This window comes from Cyanistes caeruleus, chromosome 1 (assembly GCF_971803275.1).
Source record: "Cyanistes caeruleus chromosome 1, bCyaCae1.hap1.1, whole genome shotgun sequence".
Lineage (NCBI taxonomy): Eukaryota > Metazoa > Chordata > Aves > Passeriformes > Paridae > Cyanistes > Cyanistes caeruleus.
In genome coordinates this window covers 122,846,023-122,863,810 of record NC_141701.1, presented here as the reverse complement: position 1 = coordinate 122,863,810, position 17,788 = coordinate 122,846,023, and the positions used below count along the sequence as shown (strand labels likewise).

Genomic DNA, 17,788 nt, shown 5'->3' with positions numbered 1-17,788 from the left:
TCCAGTTGAATTTTCGGTATGGTTGGTGTTGTAACAAAAAAAAAAAGGGAATTAAGTATCTGCAGTGAGGAGTCTGCAGCAGGAAGTATGCAGCTGTATGAGCAGTTGTGGACTGTGGACAGGTTGCTGGGATTTTGCCAGTAAAAATAACATAAAATCTTTTCCTGTTTGTGTATCTGGACTTACTTGCTACAAGAATTTGGCAGCAAATCCAAATGTAACAATAAAATTTTAATTATATTCTCTTATGCTTCTCGTTGTGTGAAAAAATCTAGGGCTGCTTTCATTAATGTCTCTTTTACCATGGAAATATGGTTACTGAAGTGACTTAGGCTTGAATAGAAGGTGATAGTTTCATTTGGAAACATATGTGATTTTTATACAGGAAAAAAAAGTGAAAGTTATATTCCTCCCAGCTTAAAACTTGAGTTTTCCTAAAAATGGAATGTTGAATTCTATACTGAATATTTTTTAAACTCTTAAACCCCCTTTAATTTCTGGTGTACTCACAAACACTGTATATATGCTTTTCTCTTAATTCCAGTACATTCAGAATGTACAAATATTTGTATTTGGAATGACAACCTGTAACTCTTGTTTTGGTGGGGTTTTTTTCTTAGTTTGATTGAAGTTTTGTTTGGGTTTTTTTCCTTACTACTGGAAGATCCCTCTTGCTCAAAGTTACATAGAAAAGATAGAAAAATTGCCTTTCACGTTCCTTACCCCAGCCATGTGCTGGAAGCCCAGTTCTGTTCCACTTCCCCCATTTATCATGTACCTTCCTGCCTCTGTGCCTTGGCTAAACCATCTGTGCACTTTCCTTTGAGCCCCAAAGGCTTAAGAAATGTCCTATTTTGTTTGACATTAGTTTTGTTTATATTAGTTTGACAAGTGATGGTTGGACTTAGACTTGCTTCTGCAACCTGAAGATATTTTTTAAAGATGACATATTTGCCTTTCAGTTTCAAATTCTGTTGGCCTCCTAAAGTTATGCAGCAGTAATTAAAAACACTGCATTATTTAAATTTTGTGATTAACATGACAGATTTGGATAAGCCACAGACTAGGTGCTACATAACTTCCTTGCTAAGACAGGGGTGAATACTCATTTTTGTGTGTATTAAAATAGCTTTTGGGTGTTTTTTTTACCTCTTTCAGAGGTAGCAACAAGAGAAAATGGTCTCATTGAAGCATAAAATAAATTCTGTGATTCTCTTTGACTGGTTGACATCTGCATCTTCTCCAAGCTGAACAAACCAAGTGACCTCAGCTGCTCTTACAAGGCAAGACTTACAAAGTCTTGCCCTCAAGGCCTTTCACCATCTTGGTCCCCTCCTCTAGACATATTCTAAGGACATATCTTGATGTCCTTCTTGTATTGAGGTACTTAAACCAGCACACAGTGCTCGAGGTGGGTCCAGAGCAGTACAGAGCAGAGTGGGACAGTCACATCCCTTAACCAGCTGTTGATGCTGTGCTTGATGCACTCTAGGAACCTTTTGGCTTCCAGGACATACCACTGAATTAAACTTAACTTTGCTATTGACCAGGACCCTCAGATCTCTTTCCTGGCTGTTCACAAATGTGGCCTCTTCCATGGATATTCAGAATGCTGATGTTGAAAGAATAGGAAGAAAAATAACCAAGCTTTTAATGTATTTAAGCAACATCTTTATATGTTTCATACATTTGTGATGGCAGGTGCAATGTTCTGCATTGCAAGTGTTTGCCAAAACCATTGAGTTTTAATTCCAACTGTTTTCATCCAGTTAGGGTTGATGAAAAAGCATTGAGTTTTGCTTGTTGTGCTTTTGATTTCACTGGAATCAACTGCAGTTCTTTTATATGGGTATAGAAATTGTTTTGGGTTTTTTGTTTTGCTGTGTATTTTCTTGTTTTGTGTTTTTTTTTCTCCCCCAAGTCGTCAAGAAACCTGGTGATTTTAGCTTGAGGTGATTTTTCTTGAGGTCTTGAAATCTGTGATCCAAAAGTGAATTTGAGTGTTGAACAAAGAAGCCCACACAGTTGAAACTGAATTGATTGTGTATGAGTACTTTTCACAGTTGTAATCCTAACAAGAAGGAAAACTGAATCAGTTGGTAAGAAGTCCGTTTTTTTTTTTTATGTATGTAGCTAGATGCAAAACTGCATGGATACAGAATTCATTTTATTAAGTTGGGAGATGTACCTGTAGCTTGTTGCTAGATATAAATTTTAAACTCTTTTTTTTTTTGGAACTGATAGTGATATTTATGTTTGATATTTACAAAGGTATAAGCTTCCTTGTAATTGAGGGTAGGTGCAAAAAAAATTTAATTTGAAATCATTGTAAGTATATGTATATCCATATATCTGATAGGAGCAAAAAGACAGATGGTTGATTTTATATGTGTTGGATCTTACTTTATTTGCTCAACCCTCAGACACTGGGCAAGAGTGGACAAGAGCTTGGTCAGAATGTGGGTTGTGTTGAACATTTTCCCCACTCCTGCACAAGACTTGAGCTTCATAAAGGTCGTTAACTTTCACCATTATTTTGTCCTACTGCTACTGCAAAATGACAGTACACACTTGTAGCAGAGGTCAGAATTTTCTCAGAAGTTTTGATTTATGAGTTGAATTGAACACCCAAGTGCATTAATAAGTCTCTTGCATTCCTGTCAAATTCCAGTAAGAAAGATGAACTGTAATATTAACTTATAAATTATCAAAAATATAGTTTATATTTTTTCTCAGTGACATTGGTGAAATTACAGAAAACTAATTGAGCATTAAAATAATTTTCAGTCTTCAATCTGTGACCAATTTAACTGCCTGATACAGGGAGTCTGTCTTATTTTTGTATTCCACTGCTGAAAATGCCAAAGTATTAATCAAACGTCCATGTATCATTTAGTCTCTGCTGAATCATAATCTTAAAACATGTCAGTTTAGAATTAAACCTTGTCTTGTGAAAGCAAGTAAAGCTCTACAGTAAAGAAATCTATTGTCAAAGGACATTCAGTGTAAATATTCTTCAAAGCATCATCTGCAGTGAAAGGTTTATTTTCTTGTGAGACAAGCTCTACAAAATATGTTACTTATCAAACACTGTGAATAACTATTTCAACAAATAAAGATTTTGTGATAATAGTTCTTTGAGTTCTGAAAACTCAAAATTGAAGCCTAATGTATCTAGAAGCTAGTGAAACAAAAACTTGTCTAATCTTTGATAGAATTCAATGACAGCAAAAATTTTTCTTGTAGGATAAGTTTTTATAAAATAATTCAGTTTATATGTTCTTTGGCTATCTATATGCTTTTCCTGAGGAAAATTTGACTGAAGGTTGTTTTTAATGAACAGAAAACTACTTGGCTATGTAGCAACAGAAGCTAAAGGAATCTTGATGTTTATAAAGACAAAACTCATTTTGCTGCTAAGCAGATAAACCCACTTTTTCATCGTAGATTTAAATGGAAAATTTTGACTCATCTCAGTTACTTCTAATCCATGAAATAACATTGGACATCAATCATCTCATGTAATGAATCACAGCTATGAAAAATTTACGTGGAGTGGTTCCTTCTGCTTCCTTCTAAGCTTGCTGAGAGCTTCTACATACCTATAGACTTTCTCCTGTGTCAATTCTCTTATTTAATGAGATTTTATTCCTTTGTAAAAATCTTAGATCTCAGTCTCCACTCATCACTGTGCTTGGTGCCTGCACTAAGCCCTGTTTCCCTCTCCTGTTCTCAAGGTCTTTGCAGGAGGAATTCCTTTAAGCACTACATAAACACAAGACGTTGTTCTCACGTGGGGTCTCTGCGTGCTGCACAATGGAAGTAGCTGACGAACTCCTGTAGGTGATTGCCATGATTCTTGGCCTGTGTTTTACCTGCTTTTAGGTGCTTCTGTTTCTTTGTATTCTGGAGACTCCTGACCTAAAATTAAGTTGTCATGAGTTTGCATTTTCTGTGTCTTACTCCTGTGTAATATTTGGTTTTCTGGAAAATTGTCTGTCACGTACAAGTCAGAATTACAAACAATCCAAATATGCCTGCAGATCTGAAGTTCTCTGCTTTATATTTCTTCAAATATTTGTTTCTCAGATTAATATTTTAAGTGATAAAGTTCAGAAACCAGTAAAATACTTTTTCTCCTAAAATGATGTCGCATATCCTAAGTGGCTGAGACTTTTCCAAAATCGGAAATACATGTATGTATAGAAGAGTACAACAACGTACCTGCAAATGAGATAACACTCCTACAGCTTTTTGAGAATGCCTGTGTCACTGAAGTAAAGCATCTGAGACTGGATACTCTTTCTATAGAGGAGGAAATGGCACACTTGAGAAGGTCATGTTTGAGACCTGTGTTTTGATGTCCATATAAGTTTACCCATTCAAGGCCATTGAGGCACGCTGTTCCATATTTGACATCTAAAAAAAGTTTTGGTAACTTTTAAAGGTCAGTTAAATAACAGAGCATTGAATGTATTATTAAATGGTTTGAATCCTGGATGGGACATCTAGGTCCTAATTTGATGGAAGTAGCAAAAGTGGTTCAGAAGAAACCAAAGAGAGTTTTGTAGCCTCTGTGGAAGGGCCGGAGGGCAGCAGAATGTTACAATGATTCACCTTGAGGTTTGTCTGGATTCATCCAAACCAAGTGTCAAAACAAAGCTTACAGAGACATATTGTGTTCTAAAAATACGAACTGTTTGTAAATCAGGTGTTCTTGAATATGATTATCCATGCTAATATCTATATGTAAGCATACAATCTAACACAAATATGGATTTTTCAAGGGTATTTTGCTATAACTTCGCTCTAGTCTTTTTGAAGGCAGTGGTGATATCCCCAAATGTTTTTGATCACATCAGAATGATAAATCATTGCATACTAATGAAGGTTTCAGTGAGGGACAGTATCTCCTTTTGTCTTAAAATCAGAAAAAAAATTATTGTATTCGAACTATTTTACTGAAAGTAAATTTTGGGGATTCCAAATTAAATTTTTATAATGTCAGAGGAAGTTTATACATGAAGTTGCTCTTCTAAAATTTTATTATATTTTTTTCTTTTAACTTAACCATTATATACTTTAAAGTTTTCTTTAAGAGCTGTAAAGGAAAGCAAGACTGATTCCTTCAGAGAGCAATTCAGATCACAGGCCAAGCATCTGAAACTCCCTTTGGAGGCTTTCCCTTCTAGATAAGTAGTCTCTTCTTGTTGAGTCTATCTAAAACAGATGAACTTCCATAGAGAGGCTGTTAATTCTTGTTGTTTCATGAGAGGTGTTCTGTTATTCTAAATTAGTACAATGATGCAGAAATGCAAAAGTGATTTTTTGTATGAAGGAAGCTTTGATGTTCTGATACGTTCTAGTTACAAAGTCCTGCTGTGGTAAATATTCAGGTGCTGTGCATCTCAGATTAAATTTAAAACATAAAAAACTAGTTGCTATACTGCCCTTCATCTGAAAAGACCCAGGATAAAAAAGAAACAGAGGAAAATTGTGTTGCTGTCTCTGGTTCTTTATAGGTAGCTATATGTCAGTTACCACACTGTGCAACAAGGTCAACAATAGCTGAAATACAGTTCAGTTCAAGAAAAAAGAAAGGGGAATGGTTGATAGAAAGTTGGTTGTCATCTGGTGAAAAGGCAAACGTAAACCAAAGTTGAAGTACTGTGAGCTACTTATTATAGGCTCAAAGAGTTTTAGAAGTGTTCTGTTCATGGTCTACTTCTTGTTCCTTTGAATGAACCAGTTTGTAGTTCTAGTGCACTGAACTATGTTTACCTGAACCCATGGGAAAAGTTATATCTAATGTAATGTTTACCTATTGATTTTTTTCTTGTGCACAGCTATTTATTAAGAATGTGTTGTGTACTGTTTTTTTTTAAAAATATTATTCTTTGTGTTTATGCAGACATAGAATAAATAGTCTGCCTCCTTCTCTCCTTCCCTCTACTGTAACCCACTGTTAATAGTTTCCATGAGTTAAAATTACACTTAATCTCAAGCACTTTTAGAGAAATGAATGTTCTTGGACACACAGCAGGCAGAGAGGTGTATGCACACCAGGGTTGTTTGTTTTCACATCTCTTGCAAGGGTGGGTTTTGGGATTTTTTTATTTCCTTTCTGTTTTAATTACTAGTGATTAACTTATTAATCATGATTGATAATAAATTGTTGACTATTGGAGTGTGGTCTCCCTGCAACACTCCCTGAATTATGCACAGTATAGCTCCATAGTGCAGGGCTTACAGTGCTCAGGTAAGTCTGTACTCCAGCTGTCACTTAACTTTGCCTTTGCTCACCGCAGAAGTTCACTTAAAATTTTTCAAAGGTAAATTTAAGAGTTTAGAAAGCATTTCTAAACTGAGTGCGTGAGTTGTCTGATGGTTTCGTACCAGGAGCTTAGATAATTAGTTTTGATAGTGCTGGGAAGAGAGTCAAAATAAAATAAACTTAGAATTCGTGATTTTCATCAAAGAAATCTGGACTCTGTAGTTTGTTTTTGTGGCTCACTTTGTCCAGATTTTTGAGAAGTTTTAATAGACAGATTGTTTCTTCCAGTTGTATTCATGTGGTGAAAGTTTCTCCACGCTCTTGTGCAAGGGGAGAGGGCTGTACCCACTTCCATACAGACCTCCAAGGGCTGTTCTTTGTGTGTCTTGTGGCAGAATGGCTGAGGCTGGAAAGCATCTCTAGAGATTTTCTAATTCAATCACAGTCAACAAAGCACAGTCAGCTACAGTAGACCAAGGCTATTTTCACTTGGGTTTTGAATATCTCCAAGGATGGAGATGACATCTGGATAGCCTGTTCCAATGGAAAAGGCTGTTGTTTCTTTGTTTCTTTCCTTATGTGCTTCAGTGAACTCTGAATTTTAAGTCTGATTTTTGCTTATAAGAAGTTGTTTTCATTTTCAGTACTGATTAAAATCTGGCATAATTAAAAAAAAAATAAATCAAAATGGAGGCCTAAACAGGTCTGTCTCGTATTTTCTTTTTCTGCTATGAAAGCATTGTATAGGCCAGTCCCTTACCTGCTGTGGTATCTGCTACTGCCTGGTTGTACTTGATACAGGGCAAATCTTGTACATCAGCTTTATTTTTGTGAGGGCACATCTGGATGTGCACTCTTTTTAATTCATACAAGGGGCTGGCATGAAAGAGGAAGACAGAACAACTTAAGCTGCAGTAGAAATATTTCTGCAGCTGTATGGTGAACAAGTTCCAAATCCTGATGAGGCTGAAAGAAAAAGAGGTTGCTTGGCTTTTTTTTTTTTTTTATTTTTTATTTAAGCTCTATTGTATTTCTAACTGATTTCACTGGGAAACAGAACAGAAGCTTGTGCCAGTTTGTTGTAACTGGCATAACAGAAGTCCAGCTAGCAGTTTAGCAGCACATTATTTAATCCTGTTGACCGAGGCCTTGGATTCTTTTTTAGCGAAAGACATCATCTCACCTTGATTTTTAGAAAACTCGTTTGCTTCATCTCTGTAGTAGACAGTGAATGTAAAAGAGGTTGTTGAAATAGGTGTATGGATTTATTGCTTTCTTTAAAGAGTTTCAGAAAGGAGAATTTATTTTATTGGAAGAAGTCTGAGCCTCTCACAGCTATGTGAGCTGTGTGCTCACAGCATGTGTGAGGTCCAACACTGCTTAATATTGCACATGAGTAATTGCTAAAACATAGTGATTTAACCTTTTGGTCAAAATAAATAGTTGCATGTAAGAAGTATAGCCGAGGATTCTTTACAGATTCTGTGAGTTCTGTTAGTCACTGTATCAAAAATTACTTAGCTGGGGAAATACGAAGAGTATGACAGTCCAGTACTTGCTACTGGAGTGGTTCTTTAATACAAAATCTTCAAAGGTATGTACTGCAAAATTGGTACAGACTTTAAAATATCTTTAAGTAGATACCTAATTAAGATGCCTTAAAACCAAACCAGCACAATACCTTATGGTAAAATACTTAATCCTGCACTGAGCTCTGGCTTCTGAAGGCTTTGCTATGGAACCACTAAATTCCCACTGAGGGCAGTTATATACCCCAATGTCTATTGGACTATACTTTGGTCTTTTACTGCAAGTAAATCTGCAGTGGATTTGCATATAAAAGTCACTGCACAATTGCATGTGCTGCTAATGTTCAGGTTTTGGTTTAGCTTTCACTTATTCTACATTTTTAAACCAATTATAGCCATTTGCTTTTTGAATTGATGCCTTTAAGTACTTTAAGTACTTAAGTCTTGGAATTCACACCATTCCTTAACAACTTACCACCATATGCCAGCTCACTTCCTAATCAAATTTAGAAGTTTGATACAAGGTTAGAAGGGTTCAATTTGGCACTCTGGGTTTCATGGGCTTACATGGATGCAGATCACTTCAGTAAAAGTTCATTGTGGTTTGTCTTCCAGTCATTATGTTGTTGTGCATTTATTATTATTTTTTATTATTTTATTTTATTATTTTTTTCTAAGATCTATAGATTGATCTCTCTTTATTCTGATTTTCATTAGATACTGTATGAATACCTATTCAACAATTTTCTTTTGAAGAATATCTTTCATTTAGAAAGGTGTTTTTTTTTAAACATCATGCTTTTCATATTATAGCGAGAACAACTATACAACTATTGTTTTGGGTTTTTTTTGTTTTTAAGCTTTCATATTTCTTTTAATTGAGCTTTTTGCTGAACTGTTCATTGGACAGCAGAATTTGTACTAATTCTTGCAGCTGTTTTACATGTTTAGTTTTTTAATACATGAGCTGTTAAATGTGAGAAGGGAATATTTCTTCCTTGTGACACTTGAGCACTTGTGACACTTAATGGCCTCCAGCATTTTAATCTCAATTCCAAACAACAATTCTGTTTCTAAGTAACTGAAAGCTATTTTAAAACAATATATGCAGCAGAGAAACAATGAGATGTATTATTAAGGGTGCTGACCTGTCATGTTCAGAATGTAATGAAGCGTATAATTCTATATTTTTATCCACAAAATCTTTCACAATGATTTTCTAGACCCCTTTGCAAATAAAGATATTTTAGGTAAAAAATCCTTCTGGAAGAGAAAGATCTGGAAGGTACCTCCAGGATGTAGTTTTGAAAACTATGGATTAATTTCAGAAGTTCTCATGAAAAATTCATCTTGAGTGCGGGGAAAATAGAAGTAAAAATATATTTTACATCTGAATTCTGTGGATTTGAATTCATTGCATCCTATCTCAGAAACTCAATTCCCAGAAGAATTTTGAAGTATAGGCACAAGATAGAAAAAATGTAGGCAGTGGGTAGTAGTTTTGGGACAACACAGTGAAAGATGACAGTTTAAAGGGATAGTGTTAACTTGAAATGCTTATTTGTTATAGAAAATACTGTACCTACAATGTAGTTGTGAGAAACATAAGGTTTGTGGTGGCTGGTGGGCATGAAAACCTACATTCCATCTTGTACTCTTCTTTTGTAGCAATTTCAAAGGTGCATTAGTTGTTGAAGCATATGAGCTGTTGAATTTCCTTTGAAGAAAAAGGGGAAGTTTTATGGTTCCTGGGTGAGCAAATGCAAATCACTAATGTGTAGCATCACCTCCGGTGATACACATGAAGGTAGAACTTAATTTGCTGCATATTGTACTGTAGACTAAAATGCCAGCTTAATAATGGGTAAAGGATGAATTATCATTCAGTTAAAATGTAGTAAAAATAAAAAACCAAACACACCCTTAGAATCTTAGTGTTGAAGTAACAGTTGAAGTTGCTGAAGTAAATGTTGAAGTGTAGTACCTTAGGAGGTGCACTTAGACCCCCCTGAATCCTGGAGCCCTTTGCTGTATCTTCAGGAATTGTGTGCTGGTTTTTGTGGGTGGAGAGGGAGAACAAATTTGTCTCCCAATGAGCAAAGCACCCCTCATGAAATTTTAATGCACTATGGCCTGTGCTGTTCGTTTTTTAATTTTCAGTGCTAACATTAAAAAATACATGGCACTGCAGTTTGTAGTGTCTAATTTGCACTATGACATTCCTTCAGAAAAAGAAATGAAGCATGTCAACTTATCAGTAGAAGTGTATTTGAATGAAAGTGTCTGTGTTTTGAATATAATTCTGTATATGGTGATGTGGAATTTTTTATATTTTAAATGGGAGCTTTGATAATGTGAGCCTTGTATCATATTTACAAGGAGTTGTTAAAACTGAACCTGAACAACAACATTCAGCTTAGTGAAAGCTTTGCATTTACATGAAATATATGGAAATAGAGTATCAGGAAGGATGCCAACTGCCACCTCATTAAATATAAGACTACCAGTACAGTTGAATTTACAAAATTCTTTAACAGAAATCTTTTTATGGAAATCCCAGCAGAACACTTTCTTATACTGGAATTAATCTCACTAGGTTTAACTGCAATGAATATTCAATGCTGATGCTGTCTCTGGTGATCTTGTAAAGGAAAAATTATGTAATCACAGAGCATCTCCAGACCTGTGGAGGTACCTAGTCCACGCCCCTCTTCTCGGCTAGGTGAGCTACAGCAAGTTGCCCAAGATTGTGTACAATCTCCAAAGATGGAAACTCAGAAAACTTGTTGGGCAGCCTGTTTCTTAGATGTTTAGCCACAATAACAGGGGAAAAGTACCTTCTAATGTTTAAATGGAATTGGCCATATTTCAGTTTGTGCACGTTGCCTCTTCTTCTGTCTCTGGGGATCACTGAGAACAGTCCTGTTCTGTCTTCTTTACTGCCTTTTACCTAGCTACTCTGCAATAGAGCTTTCCTTTTCCTTTGATCTTGGGGCTTTTTCTGTTTCTCACTTTTCTCCCTGCCACCCACCCCAGCCTTGGCAGACACATTCATTAGATCCAGCTTCTCCAGCCCATTGAAGTCCCTCTAAATGATAGCAGAACCATCTGCTCTGTCAACCACTCCTTCCAATTTTGAATTGTCCGTAGAATTGCTGAGGTTGTGCTCTCTGCCATGAGCCAGGTGCTTACTGAAAAGCAGTACTGGCACCAGCATTGACCCCTGGGGCTCCACTGAAGGGACTGGCCTCCAGCTGGACTTTGGCCTGCAGATCACAACCCTTAGAGCTTGGCAGCACAGGCTGTTTGCAGCCACCTTGCTGTCCCCTTTTCTGTGTTTCACAGTTTGTGAGGATGTTCTGGGGAGCAGTGCTGAAAGCTTTTCTTTTTTCAAGATAAACAACATTCTCAGCTCTCTCTCCACCTATTTTCTAACTATTTAATTATAGGAAACTATCATGTGGGCCAAGTATGATTTTCCTTCATAAATTAAGCCCACCTATTTCCCACCACCTTCCTGTCCTTCATGTGCTTGGAATTGTGTCCAGGATTATATGTCCCATCACCTTTCTAAGCATTGAGTTGAGGTAGACTGACCTTTGGTTCTCTGTATTCTCCTTGTCCTTCCAGAAGACAGGAGAGATGTTTGCTTTCTTACAGTCTTTTTGTACCTCCCTTGATAGTCATGACCTTTCAAAGCTATTCTGGGAGTGGCTTTGCAGTGATGCTGTCCAGGTCCCTCAGGACTCATGGGAGCATCCATTCCATCGGGTCGTATGAACTTATATATGGCCAGCCTGTTTAAATCTTCCCTAACCTGATTCTTCTCCAAGGGTAAATGTTCCTTACTCCGGAAGAAGAGCTATGAAGCAGCTTGTTTCTACAGTTTCAGCACAGCAGGTATCCCTAACCCAGTTCAGGATTGGTGGGGCCACTGTTTTGAGTAGGGAATGTCACTCTAATGGAATATTTGCACTGACAGGAGCGTGCCAGTCACATCTACTGTCCTCTCCGTCTCACATGCACAATTATCCCAATTATTAGTAATTATTTGGGGGAAGAAAAGTGAAGGTTTTCTTTGTGAGGAGAAAGCTTACCCATTTGAAAGTGCAGTTGGAACTGACCACGTGTTCTCCGCCCAAATGTTTACTTAGATGGGAGGTCTATATGAAGCAAACTTAGACAAAATTATAGTTTCAGTTATGGGTACTATACATGAATTTCAAATATTAGAATATTGCCAAATCCTAATGCCCAGAATTTTCCTAACACTCAAAAGGACTACGGTTACTTTAAATGTATGCTGAAAATTCACTCAAGTCCACAGTTATGCATCAGTATCCATTTTCGACTTTCTGAGAGAAACCACATCATCCCAGCTGAGGCTGGATACTGAATAAATGGATGTTGGATTCACTGGAAAATACTTTTTTCATGACCTGTGTAGATGCAAAGATGATAATGAGCTCAGTGAAATTAAGTAGAATCTTGGAACTGCTGAATTGCGTATTGGTTGTACTTTATTGATAAATCTTAGAGCTATATGCCTGCTGCAGCCAAAGTAGGGATCTGCCCAAATGCACATTTTGGATAGAGCTTAACAGTAGAGTCTGTTCAGTTTTATAGCAGTTCCATCTGATATTTGATGAATTTTGATGCATGAAGCAAACAAGGGAAAGTAATTAGGATTTTCATGAAGTATCATGAATTTTGGTTTTACAGGTGCTGTCTGCTGGAGTGTTGGTTGTGTTCAAATATCATGCCTATTTGAGCAGTATATGTCCAGCTTGCTTTGGGGGGCATAAAAGCAGAAGTTACTTATCTAAATGTGTGATTTTCCATTCTTGAATGATAATGATGCTAAACTTAAATGATTATACTTGGTTAAAATGTAATTTACTATCTCAAATTTGGCTGAGCTCAGCTTGAAACTAAATGTGCAGTTGGTAGTTTAAAAAAAGTGACAAAAGCTGCTAAAATATTCAGCACTAAGAATATCTTTGACTACTTAGATACTTCAGGAGCAGTGGCTGAATAGGATAGTCACAGTCGTAATGCACTACAACCTTCTCTCTCATTATGCTGTTTATATCATGCTTGAATGAAAAGATATTTTAGTTCCCTGAAAGCCTCTATAGCTTTAAACTTTCAGCAGATGGGAGTATTAGAGGAACATTTTTACCTCTGCTTCTGTATTGGACTGAGAATGCCACAGGACTGTGAAAGGATTTCAGCCAAGTTGCAGAACCTTCCTTGCCCTGCCCTCGAGCAGCCCACGCCAGCAGCAGCTCTCTTTGCGGTGTCAGAGATGTCATTAGCTTGTCATGGGAGATCCCTTCAGCTATGCTAATTATTTCAACAAGTTCTATTCATGAGCTGTTCAGACACTGGAGCTTTAGGAAGTAGTAGCTATTCCAGAAAGACTTTTGAATGCAGATCAGTTTCTGCACATTCATGTTTCCATGCTGACTGCAGTAAAACTGAGAGTTGGCCACTCCTTAGACATAAGGATGTAATCCAGATATTTGTACCTCATGTCTTCTATATCATATAAATAATCACAGAGGAGAGAGAAAGTTCATCCTTTACTTTTTGGTGTTGTTATGTGACTATAGATGGGCTGTAATGAAAATTTCTGCTGCTCTGAAGGTTTAAGATTTCTGAATTTTAGTCTTGTTTTCAGTGGTCTTCAGCTCTTGAATTTGCAGCAAAAAAGTACACAATAGAAAGAACCTTTGGGGTGAGAAATTTCAAATGTTCTTCTGTTTAAGTGTGTTTGACATAATTTTATTATTTTAAAAATATTTTGTTGTCAGCAAATAGTCACAGGTGTTTTTTTTCTTTTTTATTTTACTCAGATTCACCCCACTTCCAGAAGATTCTCAAAATCTGAACAACTTCTGTCACAGTTTGCTTTACACTTTAACAGGATACCATTCCATTAAGAACAATGAGCTCCACAACACCAGGTCAGTTTGTTTATATTTGTATCTCACTCTTGTGCTTTCTTAGGAAATATATAATTCTTTGTATTGATGAAATGAATTTGGCAAATGCCTGATATGCAACACTTCTTATAAAACAGGACGATGGCTGTATAGGCAAAGAAGACAATTTTGGGATACCTTATCACAGTTGAATTTTAAAGCCAATATAATCCTACAGTACATCTGAAATATGTTTTTTGTTTTTTTAAGAAACTGATTCATCATGCTCTGACATGAATAGGCATTTTGTAACGTTTTAGTACTTAATATGTGTAATTAGACATTCATTTATTTTCTGCCTTTGCATAAATGCTTCTTTTAAAGAAAGACTTCCTATCCTTTTCCTATCCTGTTATTTTTCTGTTTAGCTCCAAAGTCATCTTTGCCCTTAATAGGCATTCTTTGCAGAGCTTCCTGCTTTAAATATGTGTAATTAACAATGGTCTCTGGGCCTGCTTTATCCAATGCCTGCAAAATGAGTCACTGAACTGCAGGTTCACTTGATAGAATGCGAACTATCAGTAGCTGTTCAAACTTCCAAGAAAACAGAATGCTGCATATGGAACATGCCTTGACTTCAGTTCTTTTGAGGAGTGAGAGTCCCCAATTCAAATCTCTGCAACGTCCCATATGGTTCACACTTTGTTCACCCACACTTGAAGTATCTATTCCTAGTGCTGTTGGTAAAATAACCCTTTACAGGTGGCTTATTTTATGACTGCTTTGGTTTTGTGCAAACAGCCTATAAAAGCATCAGGGAAAACACTGTAATGCTTCGTGAGCTGTATTTATCTGTACATGCCCTATTGCATAGAAATTTAATTCAGTGAGCATTTTTTGAGAATTGTTGATTGCAGTATTAAAAACTGGCAATAGTTTTTACATCAAATGGAATCAGGCATAGCTGGGTTTCTGACTTGGCCTCTTTTTCTTACAGTGCAATTTGGTGCATGCAGTGAATTATCCCTACAGAGCACAACAGGGCATTCAGCAGAAAGGCACATCTTTATCTAGATCACAGTGGTGCTTAATAGGAAATAATCTTGTACTTTCCTAAACTTACAGTTCAAATGCTAAGATACTCCAGCTGATTTGGTATCGTTCTAACGTTTTTTCTTTTGTGTTAGTTGCAGTCTATGGAAAGAGCCAAAAATTAAATTGGCTCTCACAAAAAGAAAGTAAATTTTCCACTACTCTTATTGGTATGAAGAAAGAAGATGGCAAACACGAGTACATATTTATTGTGTGTTTCTGCAGGCTACATCTAATGCAAGAAAGGAGAAACATTCAGTATAATCAGATTACTTGTAAAGGTATTTAGATACCTCAGGAACATCACTTTTGGTAGGAATTAGGTGCCTAAATATCTTCAAATCTACTCCTTAGTGTCCCCCATCATTAGAGTTTGCCTCTGAAAACTCTGAGTTGCTTCACCAACCATTTCAATACACCTCTGTGGCATGTACAGAAATGCAGTATTCAAGGGCAGTGTCAGCCTTGGGATCCTCATTTTTCTTTCTCTCAGTGAAACAGCAGTGAGGCAGGATTTATTTGGACTTTAAGCATCCTGCTTAAAGTTAATGCCGTGAACTGGAGGAGGATGAGTGTCCCCATGTGGCATCTCTTCCGTCCCCCAGGTGGGCGAGGCTGAGATGTGTTTTGTGCAGTGCTTTGTCACCTTTTGGAAATCAGTGAAATTTCTGGTTTCAGTGCAGTCCCTGTAATAGACTGGTAGGGAACAGAGTGTTAGGAGAAGCCTGCAATTTCTCTGAGTAGTTAACATTAGACTGGAATTTTTTAGAAGATAAACATTGCTAAATTTTCTTATTGCATCCATAGTAACTGAGTTCCCCTTTTCCAGTCCTCTTCAAGTGTGCATGTTTTTTCATACATGGCCAATGTCTTTGTCCCATTGCAATTGTTGTTGCTACTTTTCCTTTCTTGTGGAGTTTGTTTTTTGTGATGGTTAACCTTATGAGATGAAGAGATGGAAGGGCAATTCCATCCAACTTAAAAGGTCCCTTCCAACAGAAACTATTTTATGACTCCATGATTCCAATGATTCAGCTTCCAGCTTAGGTCTAAAATATGTATCAGGTTGTGATAGTTTCACTTGTAAGATGCTCCAACAGTTCACGTGTCCCTAGTATTCCAAAAGAAAAATTAATGCATCACTGGTGACATGACCAGCTTCTTCCTGTGATGGTGAGCCCGTGGTAGGTAGTTCTGGTATTTATGGCTTGTAATTTAAATGGCAAAAGTCTGAGTGTTCAGTAGTGTTAGAGATGGGGGTTTTGTGCTTTTTCTTTTTTATTCCTGATAGTCTTGAATTTCTTCAGGGAATAGGTTGCTATATTCTGTTACATCCAGTGGTTAGGGCAGTTTGAAATCATTTTTAAGCAGGGAGCTTTAAGAACATACAGTATACAGACAGTATTTCTAACCCTTTTTTTTTCTATGGTGTAACACCAGGATGCTATCTCATTTGAATACCAATCTGTGTGTCTTGTACATAAGACCTGTGAAAATCTTCATAATATATGGTAAATGTTGATATTTTGGGTCATGGTTGTAAGTTTCAACAAAATTGTGAATGTACTTTTTTTTTACAATATATCTAGCACACATATATATAGCTTGTGTATGTACATTCATACATGCTGTTTACACAGAATATAAATATATTAAAAAAAAAGAGAGAAGAAAAAGCAAGAGGCAAACTGGTAAAGCAGTCCTACTCTGCAGATGAATGGTATAGGCCAACCCACTTCATGGATGGCTTTTTCTGTCAATGAAAAATTCTGGAATGCTTTAGAAAGGATTGTGTGCATGGTGATAAATTTCAGTACTTTTATGATGGGATGTGTTAAGTGAAAAAAAATAAAATTATTTCTTTAGAATTGCTTTCCCTTCAAAACTAAATTGTCTGAAAGCCCATTGAAAGACCTTACGTGGAACAAGCAAAAATTATGTTTTATTCGACCATTATCTGAGGAACCTCTTTGGATAGAGTTTGTTTGTAGGACCAATGCACATGAGTATTTCCTTATATTGTATGATGCAATGAATGTGGGGCCTCTAGCATAGCAACATCTATTTGCAGCAACTCTGTAGCCTATTAAATTGATCCCAGCACTTTGAACCTTCAGGGACCAGGCTCTTGCTAATCTATAAAGCTGTTAGGTGAATGCTGAATCTCAACAGGGAAAGATGCTGATGTTTGCTTTGCTTGTTATGAATTGTGAGATCATTAAGGAAATGTTTACATTCTGTAGCCATTGCATGTTCTGAACTGATTAAAAAGTGCATAACTGCATAAAAAGCGTTGGTCATAAAAAGAAAATATTTATTTCACAGAATTACAGAATTGTTAGGGTTGGAAGTAACCTCTGGAGATAACCATTCAAATCCCTCTGCCAAGGCAGGGTCACCTTGAGCAGGTGACACAGGAACAAATCCAGCTGGGTTTTGAATGTCTCCAGAGGGGGAGACCCCATGACCTCCCTGAGCAGCCTGTTCCAGTGCTCTGCCATCCTCAACACGAAGAATTTCTTCCTCATGTTGAGGTGGAACTTCTTGTGTTTTAGTTCACGGCCTTTGCTCGCCGTACTGTAGGTGGGCACCGCTAAAGAGTCTGATTCCAATCTCTTGGAATTTGTCTTTGAGATACTTCTATGCTTTAAGGAGATCTCCTCCCAGTCTTCTCTTCTCTGGACTAAACCGGCCCAGCACCTGCCCTTACAGAGAATAGCTAGCATCAAGTTTTGAGAGAGTGATACTTCTTAATAAATGGAGTGGGAGAGAAAGGAGCCGTGTGCTAAATTCTGCCAGCTACTACTTTTGGATCACTTTTCTGTCAACTTGAATTTCTTTGATAGGCATTTGTTTGTTCCTCATGAGAAATAGCTTGTTTTTCCTCACTGCAAAGCTGACTCCCCCTGTTTCCTTGTTCTGCTTTTCTCTGCATTTTTATAAATAATTTTCCTCATATTAGTAAA

The 17,788-nt window shown here is 36.9% G+C and overlaps 1 protein-coding gene across 23 annotated transcripts in view; it reads left to right on the top strand.

Annotated features, from left to right (window-relative positions):
- Positions 1–17,788, top strand: part of HDAC9 (histone deacetylase 9) — a 452,700-nt gene that overhangs the window by 21,447 nt on the left and 413,465 nt on the right. For 21 of the 23 annotated variants that reach the window (XM_086854892.1, XM_086854888.1, XM_086854879.1 and 18 more), the window contains one exon: positions 13,662–13,772. In XM_086854892.1, the coding sequence (XP_086711018.1) occupies positions 13,754–13,772 (19 nt within the window). In that variant the 5' untranslated portion in view covers positions 13,662–13,753. Of the gene's footprint in view, positions 1–7,360; positions 7,869–13,661; positions 13,773–17,788 lie in introns of those variants that run through there. The other 2 variants (XM_086854977.1, XM_086855030.1) reach the window with 2 other exon arrangements.